The sequence below is a fragment of the Bos javanicus genome, chromosome 4 (assembly GCF_032452875.1).
Source record: "Bos javanicus breed banteng chromosome 4, ARS-OSU_banteng_1.0, whole genome shotgun sequence".
NCBI lineage: Eukaryota > Metazoa > Chordata > Mammalia > Artiodactyla > Bovidae > Bos > Bos javanicus.
In genome coordinates, this window is record NC_083871.1 from 45508242 (window position 1) to 45535825 (window position 27584).

General features: G+C 39.2%; 1 protein-coding gene across 4 annotated transcripts in view; it reads right to left on the reverse strand.

Moving 5' to 3' along the window:
* RELN (reelin) overlaps window positions 1–27584 on the reverse strand; it is a 557702-nt gene that overhangs the window by 295436 nt on the left and 234682 nt on the right. For all 4 annotated transcript variants that reach the window (XM_061413895.1, XM_061413894.1, XM_061413897.1 and 1 more), the window contains one exon: window positions 22502–22572. In XM_061413895.1, the coding sequence (XP_061269879.1) occupies window positions 22502–22572 (71 nt within the window). The remainder of the gene's footprint in view (window positions 1–22501; window positions 22573–27584) is intronic.

The following is a 27584-nucleotide window of genomic DNA, read 5'->3' on the forward strand; positions in this document are numbered from 1 at the left end:
GATTATTTACTGCAAAGGATGGCAATTTCAATATGCTGGGAAGAAAAAGAAAGGGTTGCCTAAAAACAAATTGAGGGAGTGGTTAATGAACTTTGTGTTAATATCATTGATTATTTTTTTAAAATCTTTGAATTAAGGCAAGCACTATATAGATGCTAGGAATTTTTTACAAATACAGGTATTTGATTATGGGAACTATAGCTCCTGAATCATTTTAGAATTCAAAGGCCCTAGGTAGTTTTGCCTCAGGTATCTGTTCACCTAATTTGAAATTCAAATGTATGAAACTTTCAAAGCTAAATATGACAAATTAGACACAGTCTGTGAAGTTACCATTTAATGAGCTATGAACCTAGACTTTCATCTCCCCAGGAATAATTTCTTTATTACTTTTTTGTATTTTATTGCAATAAAGCACCATTTGACCTTCAAGTATGATAATTAAGCTTCCAAAAATGTTATAAATTTAGAGTGAAAATAGTTCTCTGTGTATTCAGGAATATACTTATGATCAGTATAAAAGATTACTTAATATTTAAAGATAGTTAAATTATACACAGAATCAGCAATATTAGAAAGCATTTTTCTCTTCCATTCCTCTATTTCCCATCTCAATTTGATTTGTGTCTCATAACAATTTATCATCACTCATATTCTAAAATACATGAAAGAGGAGCAAAACTAAAAAATATTTTTGTAACCTACAACTGGGGAACAGAGAACTCTTTCAGTAAGACTTCTTCTAGGAGCTGTCAATAATGGGATCTTATACACTAAAACCTGTGACTCATTGTCTTGCTTTACCTTTTCTGGGGGTAGATACTCATGTACTTTCTCATATACTTGGCTTATGATATGAGAAAAAGTTTTAAGTGAAAAATCAGAGTGTAGAACAATGTAACATCTGAATCGCTGGTGAACTGCTATTTTTTTTTTAAATACTACTACTATGTACTAATTTTTAAAAAATCTTATATCTTGTACACCCATGGCTGATTCATGTCGATGTATGACAAAAACCACTACAATATTGTAAAGTAATTAACCTCCAATTAAAATAAATAAAATTTTAAAAATCTTAGATTTTTGAGAACTTTAAGAGATGAAGTTCATAGATGGGACAGGAAGTGCAACTATAAAGTGACCTTTAGCCTGGTCATATATGACCTTTAAATAATGTTCAGAGCGGGCAGAAAAATCATTAAAATCACCATCATCCAATAATAATAATAATAACAACAACAATACTAATATCACTAATAAGAACAGGAACAAGAAGAAACCTTCTTGCTACTGTTAGTAGAAATTTGTTAGAGGTCTCTTGATATCTATTCTTCCCTTATGTATTTCCACTGGACTGCAGCCCCCAGTTAAAGGTGTATTTGATAGTGTCCCCTGCAGCTTCTGGGACAAAGGTATTAAATTCTGCTTGTCGGAAGGTGAACAGAAGTGATGTGGGCCACTTTCAGAGCCGCGTCATACCCTTCAAAGGAGTGGGCATGCTTCTTGACCCTCTACCCATTAGGCTGTGAGGACATGGTCCCAAGATATGGAAGCTATGTGCTGTACACAGAGAGCCACTCCACCAGCCCTGGATCACCTACCTCCAGATTGCTTCATTACTGAGAAATAAATACACTTCTAGCCATTTATGCCACCTGCAGTTTAAGCATATGCCAAAGAAGCTTAGTCTATATTCTTTTTTTTTTTAATTTATTTATTTTAATTGGAGGTTAATTACTTTACAATATTGTATTGGTTTCGCCATACATCAACATGAATCTGCCACGTGTATACATGTGTTTCCCCATCCTGAACCCCCCTCTCACCTCCCTCCCCGTACCATCCCTCTGGGTCGTCCCAGTGCACCAGCCCCAAGTATGCAGTATCCTGCATTGAAGCTGGACTGATGGTTCATTTCTTACATGATATTATACATGTTTCAATGCCATTCTCCCAAATCATCCCATCCTCTCCCTCTCCCACAGAGTCCAAAAGACTGTTCTATATATCTGCGTCTCTTTTGCTGTCTCGCCTACAGGGTTATCGTTACCATCTTTCTAAATTCCATATATATGTGTTAGTATACTGTATTGGTGTTTTTCTTTCTGGCTTACTTCACTCTGTATAATAGGCTCCAGTTTCATCCACCTCATTAGAACTGATTCAAATGTATTCTTTTTTTTTTCAGATGTATTCTTTTTAATGGCTGAGTAATAAATACTCCATTGTGTATATGTACCACAGCTTTCTTTTTTTGTTGTTGTTGTTGGATCATATGGTAGTTCTATTTTTAGTTTTTTTGAGGAACCTCCATATTGTTTTCCATAGGCACTGTGTCAATTACATGCAATGTGAAAACTTTTAACTTTTAAGAGGGCATGGATATAACAGAGGACCTGAATAATTGTGGGTATTATAAAATTATTTGCTATATTTATACATATGTAATTTTTATCTATAGATTTTTTAAAATTTTATTTTATTTTTAAACTTTAAAATATTGTATTAGTTTTGCCAAATATCGAAATGAATCCACCACAGGTATACATGTGTTCCCCATCCTGAACCCTCCTCCCTCCTCCCTCCCCATACCATCCCTCTGGGTCGTCCCAGTGCACCAGCCCCAAGCATCCAGTATTGTGCATTGAACCTGGACTGGCGACTCGTTTCATACATGATATTATACATGTTTCAATGCCATTCTCCCAAATCTTCCCACCCTCTCCCTCTCCCACAGAGTCCATAAGACTGTTCTATACATCAGTGTCTCTTTTGCTGTCTCGTACACAGGGTTATTGTTACCATCTTTCTAAATTCCATATATATGCGTTAGTATACTGTATTGGTGTTTTTCTTTCTGGCTTACTTCACTCTGTATAAGAGGCTCCACTTTCATCCACCTCATTAGAACTGATTCAAATGTATTCTTTTTAATGGCTGAGTAATACTCCATTGTGTATATGTACCACAGCTTTCTCATCCATTCATCTGCTGATGGACATCTAGGTTGCTTCCATGTCCTGGCTATTATAAACAGTGCTGTGATGAACATTGGGGTACACGTGTCTCTTTCAATTCTGGTTTCCTCAGTGTGTATGCCCAGCAGTGGGATTGCTGGATCATAAGGCATTTCTGTTTCCAGTTTTTTAAGAAACTAAAGACCCATATATAGAAAACTATAAAACACTGGTGAAAGAAATCAAAGAGGACACTAATAGATGGAGAAATATACCATGTTCATGGATTGGAAGAATCAATATAGTGAAAATGAGTATACTACCCAAAGCAATTTATAGATTCAATGCAATCCCTATCAAGCTACCAACGGTATTCTTCACAGAGCTAGAACAAATAATTTCACAATTTGTATGGAAATACAAAAATCCTCGAATAGCCAAAGCAATCTTGAGAAAGAAGAATGGACCTGGAGGAATCTACCTACCTGACTTCAGGCTCTACTGCAAAGCCACAGTTATCAAGACAGTATGGTACTGGCACAAAGACAGAAATATAGATCAATGGAACAAAATAGAAAGCCCAGAGATAAATCCACGCACATATGGACACCTTATCTTTGACAAAGGAGGCAAGAATATACAATGGATTAAAGACAATCTCTTTAACAAGTGGGGCTGGGAAATCTGGTCAACCACTTGTAAAAGAATGAAACTAGAACACTTTCTAACACCATACACAAAAATAAACTCAAAATGGATTAAAGATCTCAATGTAAGACCAGAAACTATAAAACTCCTAGAGGAGAACATAGGCAAAACACTCTCTGACATACATCACAGCAGGATCCTCTATGACCCACCTCCCAGAATATTGGAAATAAAAGCAAAAATAAACAAATGGGACCTAATTAAACTCAAAAGCTTCTGCACAACAAACGAAACTATTAGCAAGGTGAAAAGGCAGCCTTCAGAATGGGAGAAAATAATAGCAAATGAAGCAACTGACAAACAACTAATCTCAAAAATATACAAGCAACTCCTACAGCTCAACTCCAGAAAAATAAATGACCCAATCAAAAAATGGGCCAAAGAACTAAATAGACATTTCTCCAAAGAAGACTTACAGATGGCTAACAAACACATGAAAAGATGTTCAACATCACTCATTATCAGAGAAATGCAAATCAAAACCACTATGAGGTACCATTTCATGCCAGTCAGAATGGCTGCGTACCACAGCTTTCTTATCCGTTCATCTGCTGATGGACATCTAGGTTGCTTCCATGTCCTGGCTATTATAAACAGTGCTGCAGTGAACATTGGGGTACATGTGTCTCTTTCAATTCTGGTTTCCTCAGTGTGTATGCCCAGCAGTGGGATTGCTGGGTCATAAGGCAGTTCTATTTCCAGTTTTTTAAGGAATCTCCACACTGTTCTCCATAGTAGCTGTACTAGTTTGCATTCCCACCAACAGTGTAAGAGGGTTCCCTTTTCTGCACACCCTGTCCAGCATTTATTGCTTGTAGACTTTTGGATAGCAGCCATTCTGACTGGCGTGAAATGGTTCTAACTAAAAGAGTTATTTCTTGTGGGCTGGGGAATGTGTCCCTTTTGGAAAGGGTATCCTCAAAGGTCTGTCTAGTCAAAGCTGTGGTTTTCCCAATAGTCATGTATGAATGTGAGAGTTGGACCATAAAGAAAGCTGAGTGCTGAAGAATTGGTGCTTTTAAACTGCGGTGTTGGAGAAGACTCTTGTACAATTTATCCTTAGCTACATAAAGGAAAGTGAGAAGAGTCCCTTGCACTCTTTTGCAATGCAAAAGAAAAGTACAAGAGTCCCTTGCACTGCAAGGAGTTCAAAGCAGTCCATCCTAAAGGAGATCAATCCTGAATTTTCATTGGAAGGACTGATGCTGAAGCTGAAAATCCAATACTTTGGCCACCTGATGCCAAGAACTGACTCCTTGGAAAAGACCTGATACTGGGAAAGATTGAAGGCAGGAGGAGAAGAGCATGGCAGAGGATAAGATGGTTGGATGGCATTACCAACTCGATGGACGTGAGTTTGAGCAAGCTCAGGGGGTTGTTGATAGACCAAAAAGCCTGGTGTGCTGCAGTCCATGGGTCACAAAGAGTCAGACACGACTGAGAGACTGAACTGAACTGATCCTCTCTGTATCTCAGACGTAATTCTAAAGGCCAGAATAGAAATTAGAGTTGACAAGACTGTGAGCTCCTGTGAGCAATTTGTATATCTCTGCACCCCCATGCCTTCCAACATCTGGCACACAGTTGCTCCAAAAATGTTAGATGATTGGTTATGGATAACATCAGTAAGATATTATTGCTCAAACCATTGTTGTTAGAAACTTCTAATGTTCTCCTCTGTTCCCTCTCCTCTTAGTTACTTGTACATATGTCAGCATCTTCATTTTACCTTTTCACTTTCCTTTATGCAGCTAAGGATAAATTGTACAATTCACCTTTTATAAAATAAGGCAGCTAACCTTTGTTAGCAATCAAACAAGACAGTAACATGTAGAAAGGTAATATCAAATCAGGATAGGAAAAATACATCCAGGGGAGATAAATATGCAAGATGCATACTCTGATGTCTTAACTTTGGTTCTGAAACTAAAAAGTTACATAAGTTGAAGAGTTTATACAAAAAAAGCACACACATTGCTCAGAAGAGGGGTACCTATTTCACATATAGAGACTTAAAAGAAGTTTCTCTTGTGGTTTCTTAGAAAGGGTACACTGAGCAATGCAATGAACATCATTTAAAATAATATTCATCCAACCGTGAATTAAGTAGGGCTATTCCTAACAAAGTCCAAAATGCAATGCAAAAGAAATGCACAATGTTTAAGTATGATTGTAAAAACCATTCTTGGGATATAGGAGATGAATGTTGGCTGGCAATTAAAGAAATAAAAGTAATCAGACAATCTGGGAAAGGTACACCTCTTCTACATGGGTCATTCATTCCTTCAACGAATCTCTGAGTACCTACTAAGTGCCAGACACTGTGTCAGATTCTGGGAATGTAAAAATGACCCAATTTATGCTTGACCAAGGGTTTCAAAGTGCAGGAAGAAATACATGTAGAAGATAACACATGACAATGCAATAAGGTAAACTAACCTTAATTCATAAGTATAAGATGGATTAGGGATAAAAATACAAATGATGGAGGAGGAGAGATTTAAACTGGATCTTTAAGGATGAGTGCAACTTCATCAGTAATATGAGAAGTGGATTCTGGGGAAAGAAACTGGCTTAGACAGGATGGCATGTTTGGTTAAGGCTGAAGTAGAGAGTTTGCTATTAGGTGAGGGTGGGGAGGATGAAGAGAGCCTACATGCAGAGATAAGTTGGAAAGAGAGATAGGGTCAGATCATGGAGGGCCTTGAAAGTAGGTTCAACACAGCAAATGGAGGCAGTTACAGGAATTGATGCTGGGAGGAAAAAATTAGGTTTTTATTGAAGAATACTTTCATACATGTATGGAAGGCTTGAACCAAAGATATAGCTATAGGTACACAAAGAAAAGAGCTGGTTTAAGAGATATTAAAAAGATAAAATAAATTGGTCTTAGACACATTAAGTGTACACATGGATGAAAGAATGAGCAAAGAATTATTACTTAGGTCTCTGTTTAGTGACTGGGTTGAATATGTCTCTGACAAGAACTGCAATAAAGCAGACCAATCTGGAGGAAATGTCAAATTAATTTTAGTATATACTGAATTCAAGGTATCTATGGAATCCAAATGTCAGTGTCTAGTAAGAATAACAATGTGTGCATGTATGCTAAGTCACTTCAGTCGTGTCCAACTGTTTGGGACACTATCGATTGGAGTCTACCAGGCTCCTCTGTCCATGGGATTCTCCAGGCAAGAATCTGGAGTGAGTCGCCATGCCCTCCTCCAAGAGATCTTCCCACCAAGGGATCAAACCCATGTCTCTTAAGCCTCCTGCACTGGCAGGCCGGAGAAGGCAATGGCACCCCACTCCAGTACTCTTGCCTGAAAAGTCCCATGGACGGAGGAGCCTGGTGGGCTGCAGTCCATGGGGTCACTAGGAGTCGGACGCGACTGAGCGACTTCACTTTCACTTTTCACTTTCATGCACTGGAGAAGGAACTGGCAACCCGCTCCAGTGTTCTTGCTTTCAGAATCCCAGGGATGGGGGAGCCTGGTGGGCTGCCGTCTATGGGGTCACACAGAGTCACACACAACTGAAGCGACTTAGCAGCAGTAGCAGCAGCAGCACTGGCAGGCGGGTTCTTTACTGCTAACACCACCTGGGAAGCTCAACAATAATAATCAGTCAGTTCAGTCACTCAGTCGTGTCCGACTCTTTGCGATCCCATGGACCGCAAAGCTCCAGGCCTCCCTGTCCATCACCAACTCCCGGAAGTCCACCCAAACCCATGTCCATTGAGTTGGTGATGTCATCCAACCATCTCATCCTCTGTTATTCCCTTCTCCTCCTGCCCTCAATCTTTCCCAGCCTCAGGGTCTTTTCAAATGAGTTAGCTCTTCCCATCAGGTGGCCCAAGTATTGGAGTTTCAGCTTTAGCATCAGTCCTTCCAATGAACACCCAGGACTGATCTCCTTTAGGATGGACTGGTTGGATCTCCTTGCAGTCCAAGAGACTCTCAAGAGTCTTCTCCAACACCACAGTTCAAAAGCATCAATTCTCTAGCGCTCAGCTTTCTTTATAGTCCAACTCTCACATCCATACATGACCACTGGAAAAACCACAGCCTTGACTAGATGAACCTTTGTTGACAAAGTAATGTCTCTGCTTTTTAATATGCTATCTAGGTTGGTCATAACTTTCCTTCCAAGGAGTAAGTGTCTTTTAATTTCATGGCTACAATCACCATCTGCAGTGATTTTGGAGCCCAGAAAAATAAAGTCAGTCACTGTTTCCACGGTTTCCCTGTCTATTTGCCATGAAGTGATGGGACCGGATGCCATGATCTTAGTTTTCTGAATGGTGAACAATAACAATAGCTAACATTTATAGAGTATTTACTTGCTAGCCAGTGTGCTATGCACATCTTTACTGCATTTAAGTCTCACAACTTCACTATGTTTCTTCTGGACATAGAATATTGTGCCAGGATCTTGGGAACGGTATGGGATGACCGAAAATGTAGGTACTATTATTTTCTCTATTTTACAGTTAGGGACTCAAGGCTTTGAAAGATTACACAGATAGAAAGTACCAAATTAGAAATTGGAACCAAGGGGTACATAGCACCAAACGCTGTTCTCTCAACCACTTTGTGTTACAGACTCTCTGAGTAAGCACCAAGCAAATGCACAAAGCTCAGGAGATGAAAATCACAGGTGTGAGTGAGATTACCAGGGACAATATAAAAAATGTCTAAAAGAAGTCACTAGACAGACCACTCCCAATTCCAGAATATATCCATGGGAAGTTTGAGAACTCATTAAGGAAACTGAGAAGGAGCAAGGAAGTCAGGTAGGGTGAAGATCAGAGTCCTCTGGATTGGTTGGCACCTACTGGGTTATTGACCTAGAGGATGACTGTTACCATAGACAGTTGGCAGGAGAGGTCAGGTGGCACAGTTAGTAGGAAAGCCTGAGAAAACACACTACTCTTTCAAGAAGCTAGAGTGTGAGAAAGAAAGATGGTCAGAGAAGTACTCGCATTTAGACAGAGAATTCCTGCTCAAAGCAGCAGTAGCTTTGGCCTGTTTAAACACTGAGGAGGAGGGGATAGTGAAGAGGAAAAGGCTGACAGTATGGGAAAGAGAAGGCAAAACTGTTGACTCAGGTCTCAAGAGGAGAATGGGGTAATGCCATTCCACTGAGCTTATGTCTTTTTTTAATTTTTTTTTTTTATTTTTAAACTTTACATAATTGTATTAGTTTTGCCAAATATCAAAATGAATCCGCCACAGGTATACATGTGTTCCCCATCCTGAACCCTCCTCCTTATGTCTTTTCTGTAAATGTGTTTTGGTCTTTTTCTTCTATATTTGGACTAACAATATCTATATTATAAGCTATTTATGAACAGGATGTGAAACTGCCTTATATTGCCACTCAATTCCCATGCGTCTGGTATGATATTCCACATATGCTCATAGGGGACCCAGTATAATATGCATGAATTAATACTAATGAATTCCAATGCTTACAAATAAGATTATGAAAATCTGTATTGATGGTTACATTAAACAACTGAATCTTCAAATGTAAAAATAAGGTTGGATTAATAGGTTACATGAAATAATATTTCACAAGAGCTAAAATAAAATTGTAATTTATCTGTGTTTACAACAGCTTTGCTCTCTCCCAAGTGATTATATAGATCCAATCCTAGGTTTTTTCCTTCAAAATATGGGGGACTCCAGCAGATTATATAGCAGCTTGAGTAGAAAGTGTATTTCTGTAGGCATCCAAAAGAACTCAATGTCAAATTCTTCTCGGGCATAAATCTTGATATTTTGACTTTGGACTAGATAAAGCTGTCAAAGAGGGAATGTATATAGCCCTGAGAACTGAAAAGAAGGTTGTTTAAATCTATGTTCAATCATCTTAGCATAAACAGCATCAGTCCAAAACACCATTCTTCAGGAAATTAAAAAAGGAGTCAGACCCACCTAGAGCCAGTGGCAAGGAATTTTACTGTGGCCCCAGTGAGTTCTCTCTTTATCATTCCCTTAATCTTGTCTGTTGTCAGGATCACTTAGGGACACATTTTGCCAGCCATTGCCCCAGGAGGACATCAGTTCTTTCCCCTATTGGGTAGTTTGTAAGACTTGAAGAAAGACTGGGGGATCCTGTGTGATTTTACCAAAGCATCCTAATTCAGTTCTCTTTGTTTATAATTACAAAATGCAGAATCTCAGAAATAGCAGTTGGAACTGCTAAACTGAAACGTAAACTACAAAATAGCCATGGGGAAAACAGATGTCTTTAGCTAGCAGAAGTTTTATCACTGGGCACATTCAAGTAAAATACATCATTCATTACTTTTCACTTATCAATCTAAATGGATATGGTGAAACTCAATTCTGATTATTAGTCAATTTTTACTTGTTTTGTCTGAATTAATAAAAAATTGCATTTCAAGATACTGGACAGGCATTTAGTAATACAAGTTACTGAGCACTCAAAAATAGCCAATGGAAAATTCAGTAGATCTGACCTACAATTCATCTAATATTTGGGTATAAAAGGTATTCTTTTTTCCTTGGCTTTACTGAGATGTAATTGATAAATAAAAATTGTATATATTAAGAAACACAACTTGATGCTTTGATGTATACACATATTCATCTTAAAATAATTACCACAATCAAACTAAGGAACATATCCATCACCTCACATTGAGAGGTTAAAAGAATCACCTCCTTCACTTTATAGACTTACTTATTGAACTTTTTAATCTTCTCCACTTCACAGTTTAAATAAACTTTAGCCAATTCTTACTAAAAAGGATTAAAGAATTCCTGAGTTCAGGTCTGAATGAAATAAATACACTTCCCACCACCATGATTCAGTGGCCCTCAGAGAACGTAGGCACACTTTCTACCCCTGACTGTTCTGAGGGTGATGAACAGCAGAAAAACTGCTGTGCCTGGCAGAAGGTAGCCAAGGTTTACTGCTCCAACTGTAAGCCTGACCCCGTTCCTCCTGACATAAAACATTTGCCTTTGGTTATATCCACTTCCATCAACCCAACAACAGAGAATTCCAGCATGGTTTATAAATGGCATGCACCCTTTGGGGGCACTACAAGGCACAATTATTGGAGGCCGTTAAGTCTGCCATCTGGCCTTGCTAAATAATCGATGTGTATGTTTGAAGAGTCTATGCCAAGAAGCACACAGGCCAATGAATATACATACATGCTGTAATCTCCCTGCCCCCACCTCCACCATGATCTGTGTTCACGGCTGGATCAGCAGTGACCATGCTGATATACTCATATCAGCTTCACACTTGCTACTTTTGTCTCACAAGGGCTCAAAAGTATGTGTTCTCTTCTAGGTGTTCAGGGAATTAAGGCAACAGTAGTGATCTTGTTTTTTGAAGTAGTGGCTCCCAAGGGTTTTTAATGTTGGATTTTTAAAATTTAAGAATCTATTTGGTAAAACAGAACCAACCTTGAGGCCAGCCAGAGATCTGGATTCTAATCCTGCCACTTATGGGCTTCTTATGTGGCTCCAGTGGTAAAGAACCAGCCTGCCAATGCAGGAGCCACAAGAGACTCAGGTTCAATCCCTGGGTCAGAAAGATCCCCTGGAGGAGGGCATGGCAACCCACTCCAGTATTCTTGCCTGGAGAATACCATGGACAGAGGAATCTGGTAGGCTACAATACATAGGGTCACAGAGTCAGACACAACTGAAGCCACATAACACGGCACACAACACAACACGTGCCACTTATAAGTGGGGTACCGTTTGTCAAGTTAACTTCCCTGGCTTCATTGCTAATCTACACATAAGGAAACTAGAGATCTGGAACAAGAGTGTAAATTCAAATATTATTTCTCAATCCCAGTCTGTATATAAGACATCATTAACATTTTCAGCAGATTCTTTTTGCATGATTCTGAGGGATATGGATTAGGTCTGTAGCAGTTCTTTCTAGACTGTTTGATAGTAATTTCTGCAAAATATTGGTTTCTTCTATTTCCTTTCAGGTTTTCAGTCAATTCTGAAATTGCCTAAATGTTTTGCTTTGATCACCTCTAACAGTAGTTCACAGTGAAAATAAATCGTGACAGACTTTAGACAAGAAAATAAACAGTGACAGATTTTATTTTCTGGGCTCCAGAATCACTGCAGATGGTGACAGCAGCCATGAAATTAAAAGATGCTTGCTCCTTGGAAGAAAAGCTATGACCAAACTAGAAAGCATATTAAAAAGCAGAGACATTACTTTGCCAAAAAAGGTCCGTGAGGTCAAAGCTATGGTTTTGCCAGTAGTCATGTATGGATGTGAGCTGGATAATAAAGAAAGCTGAGCACTGAGATAATACAAACGTATGTTGGAATCTTTGCTGTATGATTTTTCATTGTCAACTGTTAGTTGCCCAACTGTGACTCAAGCAACTTTATATACTGAAAAGACTCGTTCATGAAAGTGACTGAATTTGCAGTAATGCAGACAAATACTATTATACAGCTATTTCTGAGTTGATTTTGCTATGGAATCCATTTTTTTTTCCATTTTGAAATACTCAAAAAATTCAACTCTCAGCCATATAATTATATTTTGGTTAATATCTGATCTCGCAAAGTTTTACACACTTCATAATGACATATAAAAGTTTTAACTCTTTACAGAGTAAAACAAGATAAATCTTTGCATATGTTTTTAAGTTACTAAGACAGACAGTTTATTGTGATCCACACAGTCAAAGGCTTTGGCATAGTCAATAAAGCAGAAATAGATGTTTTTCTGGAACTCTCTTGCTTTTTCGATGATCTAGCGGATGTTGGCAATTTGATCTCTGGTTCCTCTGCCTTTCCTAAAATCAGCTTGAACATCTGGAAGTTCACAGTTCACATATTGCTGAAGCCTGGCTTGGAGAATTTTGAGCATTCATTTACTAGTGTGTGAGATGAGTGCAATTGTGCGGTAGTTTAAGCATTCTCTGGCATTGCCTTTCTTTGGGATTGGAATGAAAACTGACCTTTTCCAGTCCTGTGGCCACTGCTGAGATGGGGAAACAGTGGAAACAGTGTCAGACTTTATTTTTTGGGGCTCCAAAATCACTGCAGATGGTGACTGCAGCCATGAAATTAAAAGATGCTTACTCCTTGGAAGGAAAGTTATGACCAACCTAGATAGCATATTCAAAAGCAGAGACATTACTTTGCTAACAAAGGTCCATCTAGTCAAGGCTATGGTTTTTCCAGTGGTCATGTATTGATGTGAGAATTGGATTGTGAAGAAAGCTGAGCACCAAAGAATTGATGCTTTAGAACTGCATGCAGTGTTGGAGAAGACTCTTGAGAATCCCTTGAACTGCAAGGAGATCCAACCAGTCCATTCTGAAGGAGATCAGCCCTGGGATTTCTTTGGAGCGAATGTTGCTAAAGCTGAAACTCCAGTAATTTGGCCACCTCATGCGAAGAGTTGACTCATTGGAAAAGACTCTGATGCTGGGAGGGATTGGGGGCAGGAGGGATGACAGAGGATGAGATGGTTGGATGGCATCACTGACTCAATGGACGTGAATGTGAGTGAACTCTGGGAGTTGGTGATGGATAGGGAGGCCTGGGGTGCTGCGATTCATGGGGTCGCAAAGAGTCAGACATGACTGAGCGACTGAACTGAACTGAACTGAACTGAAGACAGACAACTGGGGGGATGTCTTTAAAATGCAATTTTACTCAGATTTAAATTCAAGTCATGAATTTAACTTGATGAAGCAAGTGAAAAGTAAATATCTATGAAAGAAAAAGCTGGCTTAAAACTCAACATTCAGAAAACTAAGATCATGGCACCTGGTCCCAACACTTCATGGCAAATAGATGGAGAAAGAGTGGAAATAGTGACAGATTTTATTTTCTTGGGCTCGAAAATCATTGCAGATGGTGACTGTAGCCATGGAATTAAAAGACGCTTGCTCCATGGAAGAAAAGCTATGACCAACCAAGATAGCATATTAAAACCAGAGACATTACTTTGCCAACAAAGGTCTGTCTAGTCAAAGCTATGGTTTTTCCAGCAGTCATGTGGATGTGAGAGTTGGACCTTAAAGAAAGCTGAGTGCTGAAGAATTGGTGCTTTTGAACTGTGGTGTTGGAGAAGACTCTTGAGAGTCCCTTGGACTGCAAGGAGATCCAACCAGTCCATTCTGAAGGAGATCAGCCCTGGGATTTCTTTGGAAGGAATGATGCTAAAGTTGAAACTCCATTACTTTGGCCACCTGATGCCAAGAACTAACTGATTTGAAAAGACCCTGATGCTAGGAAAGATTGATGGCAGGAGGAGAAGGGGACGACAGAGGATGAATGTTTGGATGGCATCACTGACTTGATGGATATGAATTTGTGCAAGCTCTTGGAGTTGGTGATGGACAGGTAAGCCAGTGTGCTGCACTCCATGGTGTCACAAAGAGTTGGACATGCCTGAGCAACTGAACTGAGATGAGACTGAGAATTGTAGTTAATAAAACACTACCATATCTGTCTTTGAAATCACCTAATGACATTTTTGGACAATCCCGCAGATACCTTCTTGGTTTTTGCTATAATGTTATCTCCTTAATGAGGCCTGCCTGACTTACCTGCCACCCTATTTAAAATTGAAGCCTGCCTTTCTCCCCTCCACCCAACTCTGTTATCTTACCCTGCCCTATTTTTAGGTCTTCTTATTTTTCCGTATAGCACTCGCTACTTTCTAACACGGTGTCACATTTACTCATTTAATATATTGTTGTTCAGTCACTAAGTCACGTCCAGCTTTTTGCGGACTGCAGCATGCCAGGCTCCTCTGTTCTTCACTATATCTTGGAGTTTGCACTGAACACTCATGGACTGATACTTTCTAACTGTGGTGTTGGAGAAGACTCTTGAGAGTCCCTTGTACTGCAAGGAGACCAAACCAGTCAATCCTAAAGGACATCAACACTGAATATTTATGGAAGGATTGATGCTGAAGCTGAAGCTCCAACACTTTGGCCACCTGATGCTAAAAGCAGACTCATTGGAAAAGACACTGATGCTGGGAAAGACTGAAGACAGCAGGAGGATGAGGCAGCAGAGGATAGATGATTAGACAGCAAGTCCGTGATCCATGAAGGGGGCATTTATTATATCTCATGTTAACTGTCTATCGTCTCCACTACAATGTAGGCTTCAGTAAAGCAGGGATCTTTACTCTGTTCACTGTTATATCCCAAGATCTAGCTTAGTCTGGTACATAGTATGCATTCTATAATCCTTGTTGAGTACTGTATGTTAAATGAATTCCCTGCTTTATTTTCTACTGCTGGTGAATGAACCTAAGCATCTTCCACTTTCCAAAACAACTGGGAGTATACAACCTGGCACCTGCCTACCCCCACTCCAGACTGGAAATGAGAAAACTCTGCTTCCTCATCTGCACTACAACTGACAGCAGAATTCAACTGGATAGATGCTTATAATTGCTTGGGACCCTGGGATTCAAGGTAAAGACATAAAATCCCCAGTATGGTTTATGTCCAAGAGCATTCAGAGGACTCATTAGTTTTTAGATGAAAATATGTGAACAGTTTTCAGATTTCTTAGTGCAACAATTCATAATTTCAACCCAAGGTCAGTATAGGGAACATTGCTTTGGTAATAGCCACACTGCCTCATGGTGTTTTATAGCAAAAGTTCAGAGTTAAAGATTTTTTTCAGGAGAGACAGATTTTTCAAATGTATAAAGTATAAGGTCAGCAAACATTTACAGAGTATATTGTTTATGCCAAGCATTGTTAGATATTAAGAAAAACAAAAAATTAAGTCATAGTTGCTGGATTTAGGAAGCTTCAAGTAAGGGTTGAGGGGACAGACTTGAGTATTTAAACAAACAATCATGACAACATGGACCAATCGCATTATGGGAGCCAGGAAAGACCTCACAGAGGAAGAGACATGGGAGTTGTAATTCAGAATTTTCCTTCAGTCCCTAAAAGTGATTTTTCCCACTTGCCTCAGCAGTTGTCCCCCTCCTTCATAAGTATAACTTTATATTCATTATTTTAGTGATAAATATTACAACCTGAATAATACTAAAACTCACTATAAAAAACAGAAAATGCAGATAACTTCAAAGAAAAAAAATACACATCTGTAATCTTACCACACTTAACTAGTTAGTCTTTTTATTACCTATAGGCTGACCCCGGATACAATTTTGTTCCAGCAAGATGCCTTCCCTTCTCATTTACTGAGCTTGTGTTTTGTGCCAGAGATTCTAGAGAGTTTGGTAACACAAAACCTGGATCTAGACCTATTTTTCTGATTCAAAAATCCTCATAAAGCCTAAACCCAAAAGACAATGACTATCTATTAACATCATTCTCCCCCAGGCCTCAAGAAAGGAAAAGCAGCCCTTGACATCCAGAAGCTGGCCTGGCACTCACAGTTGGGCCATGGTGCTCTTCTGGCAAACAGAAACAATCTCACAGAACATCAGCTTCAGACAAAGCCACTCTATAATCATGGTGGGTCAATACACACAGGACCACTCTAATCACACCTGAATGTGAGCACAACCAGAACACTGTCCAACTCACAATACACCATGTGTCCCTCTCTCCTGGCTGATAGAAGTGACTGCTGCTTCTTTATCAGTTACAGTCTTAGCTTGACTCTGCTCTGCTTTCCTTCTGGAAAAGATTTATTGAGATCCTCAACCACAGAATACACCTACTTGCTGATAATATCCAATTCAGAGAAAAGCTCCTTCTCTTTAAACTTGAACCAAAATCATAAAATATAGGCCCAAATAATCATAATGATTGCTTTCATAATTTTCCAATCATGCTGTTGTTGTTTCATCGCTCATTCATGTCTGAGTGTCTGACTCTTTGTAACCCCATGGACTGCAGCATGCTAGGTTTCCCTCGCCTTCACTATCTCTCGGAGTTTGCTCAAACTCATGCCTATTGAGTCAGTGATGCCATCCAACCATCTCATCCTCTGTTGCCCCTTCTCCTCCTGCCTTCAGTATTTCCCAGCATCAGGGTCTTTTCCAATGAGTCAGCTCTTCACATCAGGTGGCCAAAGTATTGGAGCTTCCTTCAGCTTCAACATCAGTCCTTCTAATGAACACTCAGGACTGATTTCCATTAGGATGGACTGGTTGGATCTCCTTGCAGTCCAAGGGACTCTCAAGAGTCTTCTCCAACACCACAGATTGAAAGTATCAACTCTTCTGTGCTCAGCTTTCTTTATGGTCCAACTGTCACATCCATATATGACTACTGGAAAAAAACATAGCTTTGACTATACAGACTTCTGTCAGTGAAGTGATATCTCTGCTTTTTAATATGCTGTCTAGGTTTTCATAGTTTTTTCCCTAAGGAGCAAGTATCTTTTAATTTCATGGCTGCAGTCACTATCCGCAGTGATTTTGGAGACCAAGAAAATAAAGTCTGTCAGTGCTTCCATTTTTCCCCCATCTATTTGCCATGAAGTGATGGGACTGTATGCCATGATCTTAGCTTTCTGAATGTTGAGTTTTAAGACAGCTTTTTCACTCTCCTCTCTCACCTTCAGGAAGAGGCTCTTTAATTCCTCTTTGCTATCTGCCATTTGGGTGGTGTCACCTGCATATCTTCCTTCTCCTATTCTGGAATGAGTACTAAATCCAATTTGTTCAATTCTAGGTGAGCTCCTGATGGTCTCTCTCTACAAGACAATGAAAGTCTTACAAGGCAGTGAAAGTCTATAAATACTGTCTGAAAGAGAGAGAGAGAGACAGAGAGAGAAATAGAGACAAAGAGAGAATCCATCTTTCCCTTGAACTTGCTTTCCACTTCAGTGGCCTTTCTCTCCTTTCTTTTAATACTAGACTTTTTCAAAGCCTCAACTTTATTTTTATTTCTTTATTTCAGGCAAGTCTTTATTGGGGCCCCTGCTGCAGCATTAGGGAGCAAGAACAATCAATAGTTTCCCTTGTCAAAGCCTCAAATTAAAAAATGTTTCACATTTACTTCTCAACTCACAACAGTTGCTTCCCTTTACTACTACTACTACTACTACTACTACTAAGTCACTTCAGTCATGTCTGACTCTGTGCGACCCCATAGACGGCAGCCCACCAGGCTCCCCCATCCCTGTGATTCTCCAGGCAAGAACACTGGAGTGGGTTGCCATTTCCTTCTCCAATACATGAAAGTGAAAAGTGAAAGTGAAGACGCTCAGTCATGTCCGACTCTTCCCGACCCCATGGACTGCAGCCCACCAGGCTCCTCCATCCATGGGATTTTCCAGGCAAGAGTAGTAGAGTGGGGTGCCATTGCCTTCTCCACTTCTCTTGACTGTTGGATTCCAAAGCTTAGGCAAGAGCTTTTCAAGCAACCAAGTGCCTTGTGTGGTCTGGCCACTCTCGAAACCATCCTCGCATTAAATTGCCAATGACCTGTTGATTGAAAATTTCTAAAGCTTCTTTCTTGTTCTCCTCTCCATTCTTTTGGAAGCCTCTGTCCCTTTTGAATGCCTCTCCCATGTTGAAATATTTTCCCTAGGACTCCCATTTCTGAAGCTTGATCCTTCTCCAGAATTCTTTCTTTCTCCCACCCCTGCAATCCCTAACATTCCACACTAGCCTCTTCCTCCCTTCTCTGGGGGACTCTCAGGATGAGTACATTGCCTCCTCAGCATCCATATGCTGGTGGCTCTCCAGCCTACCTCTCTACTCAGCAGGCTGCTGGAGAGCCCTGTCGGAGGGAAAGCAGCTTCTCAGAGCTAATACGTTGAAGTCCAATTTCATATTACTTTAACTGTTCGTTCATTCAATAACATTTATTGAGTGCACACTATCCAATGGACATTGTGGAAGGCTTTAGAGATTCAGTAGGCTTCCCTTGTGGCTCAGCTGGGAAAGAATCCACCTGCAACGCAGGAGACATGGGTTCGATCCCTGGGTTGGGAAGATCCCCTGGAGAAGGGAAAGGCTATCCACTCCAGTATTCTGGCCTGGAGAATTCCATGTACTGTACAGTCCATGGGGTCACAAAGAATCAGACATGACTGAACAACTTTCACTTTCACTTTTTAGAGATTTAGTAATAAAGAGCCCAGTTACTACTCTCAAGGAACTTATAGCTAACAACAGACAAGGCATGTATGCTAATGTTCTTATTACAGTATTAAATATCACTTATCAAATGAATGAATGCATGCTTAAGTAACAGACTTCTTTGATAGGCAATGTAATGTGAGGGCTAATATCATGGACTATTAGCCAAACTGCCTGGACTCTAATGTCAGCTCGATCAGTTTCTAACTGTGAGATCTTAACCAAGTTATTCTCACTGTACCTTTTTTTCCTCATCTGTCAAGTGCAGATAATAACAGTTCCTTCTTTAGAGGGTTGCAGTATAAACAAGTCCATATTTGTGGTGTGCTTAGCGTGCATTATGGCACACAGCAATGCTGGCAGGTTTTCCATTTGTAGTATTACTGGGCTTTGAGAGTTATGTCACCATGCATAAGAGTTGCCAAGACCAGCTCAAGGAGGAGCATAAAAGGGATCTAAGATTTTTTTTTTTTTTCAGGAGAAGGTAATACCTAAGCAGGATCTGAAACCCTGAGCTAGACAAAGAAGACAAAAAGATGAAAAAGGGTCGTTCAGACAAAGAAAACAAAGAGTATAGAGTGCCAATAACATGGGTGATTGAGAGACAGGCATTCCAGGAATTTTAAAGAGAAATGAAAGGATAACAACAAATGAAGCAGAGGAGGAAAACTAAGGCCAGGTTGTCAAGAATTCTTATACAGCAGCAGTGATTTTCCTCTGATGATAAACTATTGCCTCCCATTGAGATATTGAAGGGCTCGAAGCAGAGTAATGATAGAATCCTATTTCCATATTAGCAGCTCTGTACAGAGTACAGAGACAGTGGGAGAAGGGAAAGTAGGGAGGAGGCTAGTACACAATTCCCCAAGGAGGGGATAGCCCCTGATCCCCCTGATCTAATGGGAAGCAGGAGAGAGGGGGAATCTTCTAACATATTGTCAGTATGTTTTCTGAGTCTTTCACTTTTTAAAAAAAATATGCTTGTAAAAGTGAAAGTGTTAGTCACTTAGTCGTGTGCAACTCTTTGTGACTCCATGGACTATAGTCCACCAGGCTCTTCTGTCCATGGAATTCTCCAGGAAAGAATTCCAGACAAGAGTGGCCTGCCATGCCCTTCTCCAGAGGATCTTCCCAGCCCAGGGATTGAACCTGCGTCTTCCACATTTTAGGCAGATTCTTTACTGCCTGAGTCACCAGGTGCAAACTATTATATATAGGATGGCTAAACAATATGGTCCTTCTGTACAGCACAGGAAAATATATTCAATATTCTGGGATAAACCATAGTGGAAAAGAATATAAGAAAAACCATATATGTGTGTGTAACTGAATCACTTTGCCGTATAGCAGAAATTAACACAACATGGTAAATCAACTCTACTTCAATAAAAAGTAGTTAATATGCTTAGCCAGTAATCATCCTGTAATAATAGCTATACTCAAGCTCCACAAAGCAAAATTTGCTTTGTTTAAATTCCTTAATTTAAGTGAAATAAAAAAAACTACCAAGTATGTTGGGATTGAAAGATACTGTCCTGTGGTATACAGAGACTGTCATTTTACCCTCTTTAATACTTGGCTATTCCCCACCAATCCATAGGAAATTATTACGTGTTAAATTTATGTTATTTTATTTGAGGATATAATTAATGTTTTAATCAGAAGTAGATAGGACCAAAATAAATATATATTTTATAGCACCAATTATTTCCTTTATTATTCCTGACAGCAAGAAGCCATCATTCTTGTTAGTATTCTTTCCACCTTATCTTGGATGGACTGATATGAGTTCAGTTGATTAGGTGCTGTTGCAAAGTTCGATGTTTTCCTCTGGTCCTGGGCTGAAAGGCATTTTTTAATAATATACCCATCTACCATTGTGTAAATTATGGTCAGGCATAACACTACTATGTAAGGCACTTTCTTCCTCACTGGTTGAGAATTTTTTCCCCTGATTTTTCTTGTTTTTTTTTTTTTTCTTTTCATTTCAAATCAATCAAATCCCAACAATTTATGTACAACAGAAGAGGCTCAAAAGTCCAAGGCTTAAAATAAATCAGATTTTAGGCAATGATAAATGTTAATAAAAGTAGACATATCTTCTCCTGACTCTATGCAATTTTCTGGACAGAAAACTGCATAGAATCAGGAGAAGATACATATAATATATATGGTGTTCTATATTTTCAGTAATCTGAACACTTTTATAGTCTGAAAAAAGATTTACAGTGTGATAGATTTCTTCAGCCTACTACAAAGGCTATCACACTTTTCTATTCTCAAAGGTCACAGAATACAAATCTGTTCAAACAAACTAAGAATACTGATAATATATCTGCAGCTAGAATTAGAGTGGGGTTTTCTAATTTGAGTTATTATATAAACAATCAGAAGTTTTCCAGTAATAGTTATCAAGTATCACATTACTTAGATGAAGCTATATTAGTGATATATATATTACTACAAATAATAAACAGCACTATCTTAAGTCTTTCAAAAACCCACATAATTTTCCTCATTTCTCTCTTAAACCCATTAGAATCTCTTCAGCAGAGAGATAATTAGTAGAAATTTCCTTTAAATTCACTACTGTAATTAAGCTAACAAGTTTCCCCCAAATATCACTCTGTAAACAAAAATTGACAATATGTCCATGACGATGGTGAAATTGGGATGATATATACAAAGACTGGCTTCAAATATATTAATTGTCAGGATGCTTAAATCAAGGAATATATGTATGGCTGAGGAAAAACTTGTATTCAGCCTATCAACATTTTTGGAAAGGCTCATATGCTAAGCACTGTGCCAGTTTCTGGGACAGCAAAGAGCACTAAGGCATGGCTCCTATACTCGAGAAGCTCAGTCTCTTAAGGATGATATCCATCACTTTTCATAAGAAAGTTCTATGTTAAATAGTAAATACAACAATGAAGACACAAGCAAAGTTGGATAGAAGCTCGAGAGGTAGTGGGAATAAACTTGTGTGGGGGCACAGACCTTGGTATTTACCTTTCCATTGCGTGCACATGCATGCATTTACATATGTGCATCTATAAGACTTTGGTATAAGACTTTTGTGAGAGTCTGGATGTGTATGAGGCAGTCACAAAGCTTAATGTGACTACTTAACGTACACCTAATGTACCTAAAATGATGCTGCATCTGAAATTAATAGTGCACATGGTTGAAACAAGTATATGGATGCTATACAATGCTCATATATAACATAATCAAATATTAAAAGCAATAAACATTTTTGACAAAGTTAATAAAAAATTTAAGTAGTAAATTAAGCGGGTATGTTTCTGTAAAATTCTAAAATAACTAAGATTCATATTTCCAAGATAACTAAACATAATTCATTAAGAAAAAAATGTATGAGAAGAAGATAAATTTCCTGTTGGTTTATTGTGCTCACACTTAGTATCTTCAGAAGTCTACAGATCTTTATTAGTAAGTAGCAACAAGATAATTATTAGATATATTAAGGGGTCAATGGAGAAGGAAATGGCAACCCACTCCAGTGTTCTTGCCTTGAGAATCCCAGGGACAGGGGAGCCTGGTGGGCTGCTGTCTATGGGGTCGCACAGAGTTGGACACGACTGAAGCGACTTAGCAGTAAGGGGTCAATAACTCCATTTACAAAGCATATGATCAAGTAACAGTCATGAAATGCTTACTCAGTAAATAGGACCTACCATGAACAATTCTGACACAACCAATATGAAGTAGTCAAAGATGATTCTTACCTCCTTGTTCACACAATTGCTGGGCTAAAGCATCTTTGAAGATAATCTGGCCCCTGTGTGTTGCTGTAGCCCTGGAAATGAATAGGAAAAGGTTAACACAATCTTGTAATAAGTTTGATGATAACAATGTATTTTTAAACTTTTCAAAACCTTATTTTGAAATGTTACATGGACATGATCTTTTAAAAAATGAGTGCATCTAAACAGAGGTGAAAATGAATAAGAGAGTCAAGGCTTAAACCAAGGCACCTGGGTTGAGAATTATCTTCTGGTTGGTTTTACTTTGTAAAGATGTTCTAACATTTGTGGTTTATTCTGAAAACTGCAGATGTGAGCAAATCTTGGGTAGGAAAAAAAGAATAAAAAGGATGTTTATTAAAATTATTCTTCAGGAGACCTTGATATAAAATGTTTTGTAGTACAATAATGATATTAGCATTGGAGGAAGATGCCCATAATGTACTCCTTTCCGATATCAACAGTTACCATAACACAGAGATTTGAGACCAAGAAATACATTTTTAAGGTTTTTTTTTTTTTTTTTTTAAGAGGCCTATTCTGCACTTTCATAATACAAAGTCTGTCATAATAAAATACACCTTTTCCCCTACTGGGTCTAATTTACCATTTGAAGAAGATGTGAATCTTTTACCTCCTCTAATCAGAGCTGTACATATGGATTCATGAAAAAAAAAAAATCCTTGTAGCAGATTTGTTATTCAATAGCTATAAAAGGAACTGTCTTATTAGAGGAAGAATTATTTATGCTTTATATTTGAAGTGTTTTTTCTTAAACAAGATTTTTTTTCTCTTGGTACACAATGTATTATCTAAACAAATTTAAAACAGGAAATTATGCCTCTTCATAAGAAATTTGATTTCAGAAAATAATCGAAAATAATCTATACAAAATCTTTTTAATAACTAAAATGCATTAACATTAGATCTCAACGTTAGTTCTAACCAAAACCAGCCTAGGACAAAAACAATTTGATTCAGCCATCATTTACTGAAGATGGATTATGTACAAGGCACTGGACTAGGTCACAAAACACAGTATTTGGCCTCTGCATTTCCCCTCCATATGTGCATCCCTCAATCGACATCTTGCCCTTTGTCCAGCCTGTTAGGACTCATGGTTCCCAACATCCCCATTCTGGTCTCCAGGTGGGTGCATGTTCCTCCTCCATGCTGCAGACCTTACTGATTTCTGTCCCGCATTGGACTGTTACTATCACTAGTGTCAGTCCCCCAGGACCCGAGTCTCTGGAAGTAATCTGATAAACTAAGCCATGCTGAAGTGTTAATGGGTGATACTGCTCCAAGCTAACACATTTCATCTGTGACACTGAAAATATTATACTTTAACACACACAAACAATGACACAGTAGTGGGAGTTTTTAATAGTGGGAGAGAGATATAACTGGAGAGAAAAATCACTGGGCAGTCTTCAACTCCCATTCTATGTGATATTTATAAGGGTAATCAGCCCTTACTACTGCATATTAATCATTATTGAAACCACAAATAAATAGATACTACCATTCTCTCTATATAGTCACATGTATTTATATGGTTTTCATTGCTTTTAGCAAGCTGAAAATGAGACGGACTAAATTAAGGACCAATCCAAGCCATAAACAAGACCCACAGACCCATAAATTAATTACAAGCTTTATTTCCAGAGAGAACGTGGAAACTTAATTTACTAAACAAATCTCAATCTAGTCAAGAGCTTCCAAGTTTACAGATACTTCCGATAGCAAAACAGCAATTATAAATGTAGATTTTTAATTTGACATTTACTTTGGAAGGGATATATTTTCTGAAATCACTAACAACCAAGAAAAGTCCTGCAATATACAGTATTTAAACAATCATTCATTTTAGTTCTCTTTGGATTATAAGTATATAATATTCTTATGGTAATATTTCTCATTGGTCCACACACTTAGTTATCATTGTGCCAGTGTATGCACCTCTGAACACGAAGGAGACAAAGTATTCAAATAAAATTCATGTCACAGAGGTTCTGCGTTTTCGCTGGAAATCAGAGATATTGATATATACATTGGTCACTGCACAGAGCCCTGTAAATAGTCCAGACAACTTCCTCTACTTCTCAATTTCTTCAGATTTAGAATTTCATTCATGCTCTCACTTTTGCTACTGCAGTTCAATGAATGAATTTCTAAGAACTATAGGACAATTAAGGAGAAGGCAATGGCACCCCACTCCAGCACTCTTGCCTGGAAAATCCCATGGATGGAGGAGCCTGGTGGGCTGTAGTCCATGGGGTCGCTAAGAGTCAGACATGACTGAGCGACTTCCCTTTTACTTTTCACTTTCTTGCATTGGAGAGGGAGATGGCAACCCACTCCAGTGTTCTTGCCTGGAGAATCCCAAGGACGGGGGAGCCTGGTGGGCTTCCGTCTCTGGGGTTGCACAGAGTCGGACATGACTGAAGCAACTTAGCAACTTAGCATAGAACAACTAAAACTGAATAAATTTTTATCATCTAGTCAAAATTTCTTTAGCAGTGTTACTCATTTTTCAAACAAATATTACACAATTCCTATATATGAACAGGGGAGCCCCAGCTTTTGAAGTTGTTGGGTTCCTTCTCTTCAGCTAGCATGCCCCCTGGGGCCTAGTCTCCAAAAGTTCCTGGTATTCTTCCCTGGAATACTTGGGGATTTGAAGTAGACAAGTTTGAAAACCATTGATCTAGTCTGATTCTTTATAAGAAACAGACGCCCAGGGTGCACCTGCTGAAGGTCATATGGCCTGATAATGGCAGATAGAACCTAATTTCAGGTCTTGATTCCAAGCCTTGGATTCTTCTCACTGCATCAGTAGTTTTCAAAATGTGCTCTATAGTGTGCCCAGGGGTCTCCAAGGGAGTCCAAGGGATGGGCTGCAGGAAATGCTTCAGGCACCATTAATTCATCTACAGCATTTAGTTCAAATATATGTTCTAAGTATTAACTGCTGTTTGAAGAAAGGGTTCAGCAGTTTCAAACTGGACTGACGAGCAAACTATGTGCTCAATGTCATTATCAGAAGTCCTCTGCTTGGGAGAAATAAAAGTAGTAATAATAATAATGTGACTGATATAGGTACGTATAAGGCTTAAAGCTCAATATTCAGAAAACTAAGATCATGGCATCTGGTCCCATCACTTCATGGCAAATAGATGGGGAAACAGTGGAAACAGTGTCAGACTTTATTTTTGGGGGCTCCAAAATCACTGCAGATGGTGACTGCAGCCATGAAATTAAAAGACACTCCTTGGAAGAAAAGTTATGACCAACCTAGATAGAATATTCAAAAGCGGAAACATTACTTTGCCAACAAAGGTCTGTCTAGTCAAGGCTATGGTTTTTCCAGTGGTCATGTATGGATGTGAGAGTTGGACTGAGAAGAAAGCTGAGTGCCGAAGAATTGATGCTTTTGAACTGTGGTGTTAGAGAAGACTCTTGAGAGTCCCTTGGACTGCAAGAAGATCCAACCAGTTCATCCTAAAGGAGATCAGCCCTGGGATTTCTTTGGAAGGAATGATGCTAAAGCTAAAACTCCAGTACTTTGGCCACCTCATGCAAAGAGTTGACTCATTGGAAAAGACTCTGATGCTGGGAGGGATTGGGGGCAGGAGGAGAAGGGGACGACAGAGGATGAGATGGCTGGATGGTATCACCAACTCGATGGACATGGGTTTGAGTAAACTCCAGGAGTTAGTGACGGACAGGGAGGCCTGGCGTGCTGCGATTCATGGGGTCACGAGTCGGACACAACTGAGCGACTGAACTGAACTGAAGGCATACATATACATATATCATGCATATATATATGTAAGGGCTCTATATCTGTTGTAAGGGTTCTATGTAAATTAAGTCAATTAATATCAACAACAATGCTAATAGGTAGGTACTATTACCCTCATTTTCCTGGGACACAGAACTATTGTTTCAGCTGCTTAATGTCTTGTAACTGGTACTAGGTCAGTAGTCAAACTCGGGCAGTCTGAATGTCAAGATCTCATTTTATGTTGTTCAGTCATTCAGTTTTGTCCAATTCTTTGCGACCCTATGGATGAAGCACACCAGGCTTCCCTGTCTTTCACCGACTCCCAGAGCTTGCTCAACTCATGTCCATCAAGTCAGTGATGCCATCCAAAAATCTCATCCTCTGTTGTCCCCTTCTCCTCCTGCCTTCAATCTTTCCCAGCATCAGGGTCTTTTCTAGTAAGTTCTTTGCATCATGTGACCAAAATATTGGAACTTCAGCTTTAATATCAGTCCTTTTAATGAATATTCAGGACCAATTTCTTTTAGGATGAACCAGTTTGATCTCCTTGCTGTGCAAGGGACTTTCAAGAGTCTTCTCCAACACCACAGTTCAAAAGCATCAATTCTTCGGCACTCAGCTTTCTTTATGGTCCAACTCTCACATCCATACATGACTACTGGAAAAACCATAGCTGTGACTATACAGACCTGGTTGGCAAAGTAATAGCTCTGCTTTTTAAAACACTGTAGATGGTGACTGCAGCCATGAAGTTAAAAGATGCTTACTCCTTGGAAGAAAAGCTATGACAAACCTAGACAGCATATTAAAATGCAGAGACATTACTGTTTTCAACAAAAGTCCATCTAGTCAAAGCTATGGTTTTTCCAGTAGTCATGGATGGATGTGAGAGTTGGACCATAAAGAAAGCTGAGTGCCGAAGAATCGATGCTTTTGAACTGTGGTGTTGGAGAAGACTCTTGAGAGTCTCTTGGACTGCAAGGAGATCAAACCGGTCCATTCTAAAGGAAATCAATCCTGAATATTCATTGGAAGGACTGATGTTGAAACTGAAGTTCCAATACTTTGGCCACCTGATGCCAAGAACTGACTCACTGGAAAAGACCCTGATGCTGGGAAAGATTGAAGGCAGGAGGAGAAGGGGATGACAGAGGATAAGGTTGTTGCATGGCATCACTGACTTGATGGACATGAGTTTGAGCAAGCTCCAGGAGTTGGTGATGGACAGGGAAGCCTGACGTGCTGTGGTTGATGGGGTCTCAAAGAGTTGGACGT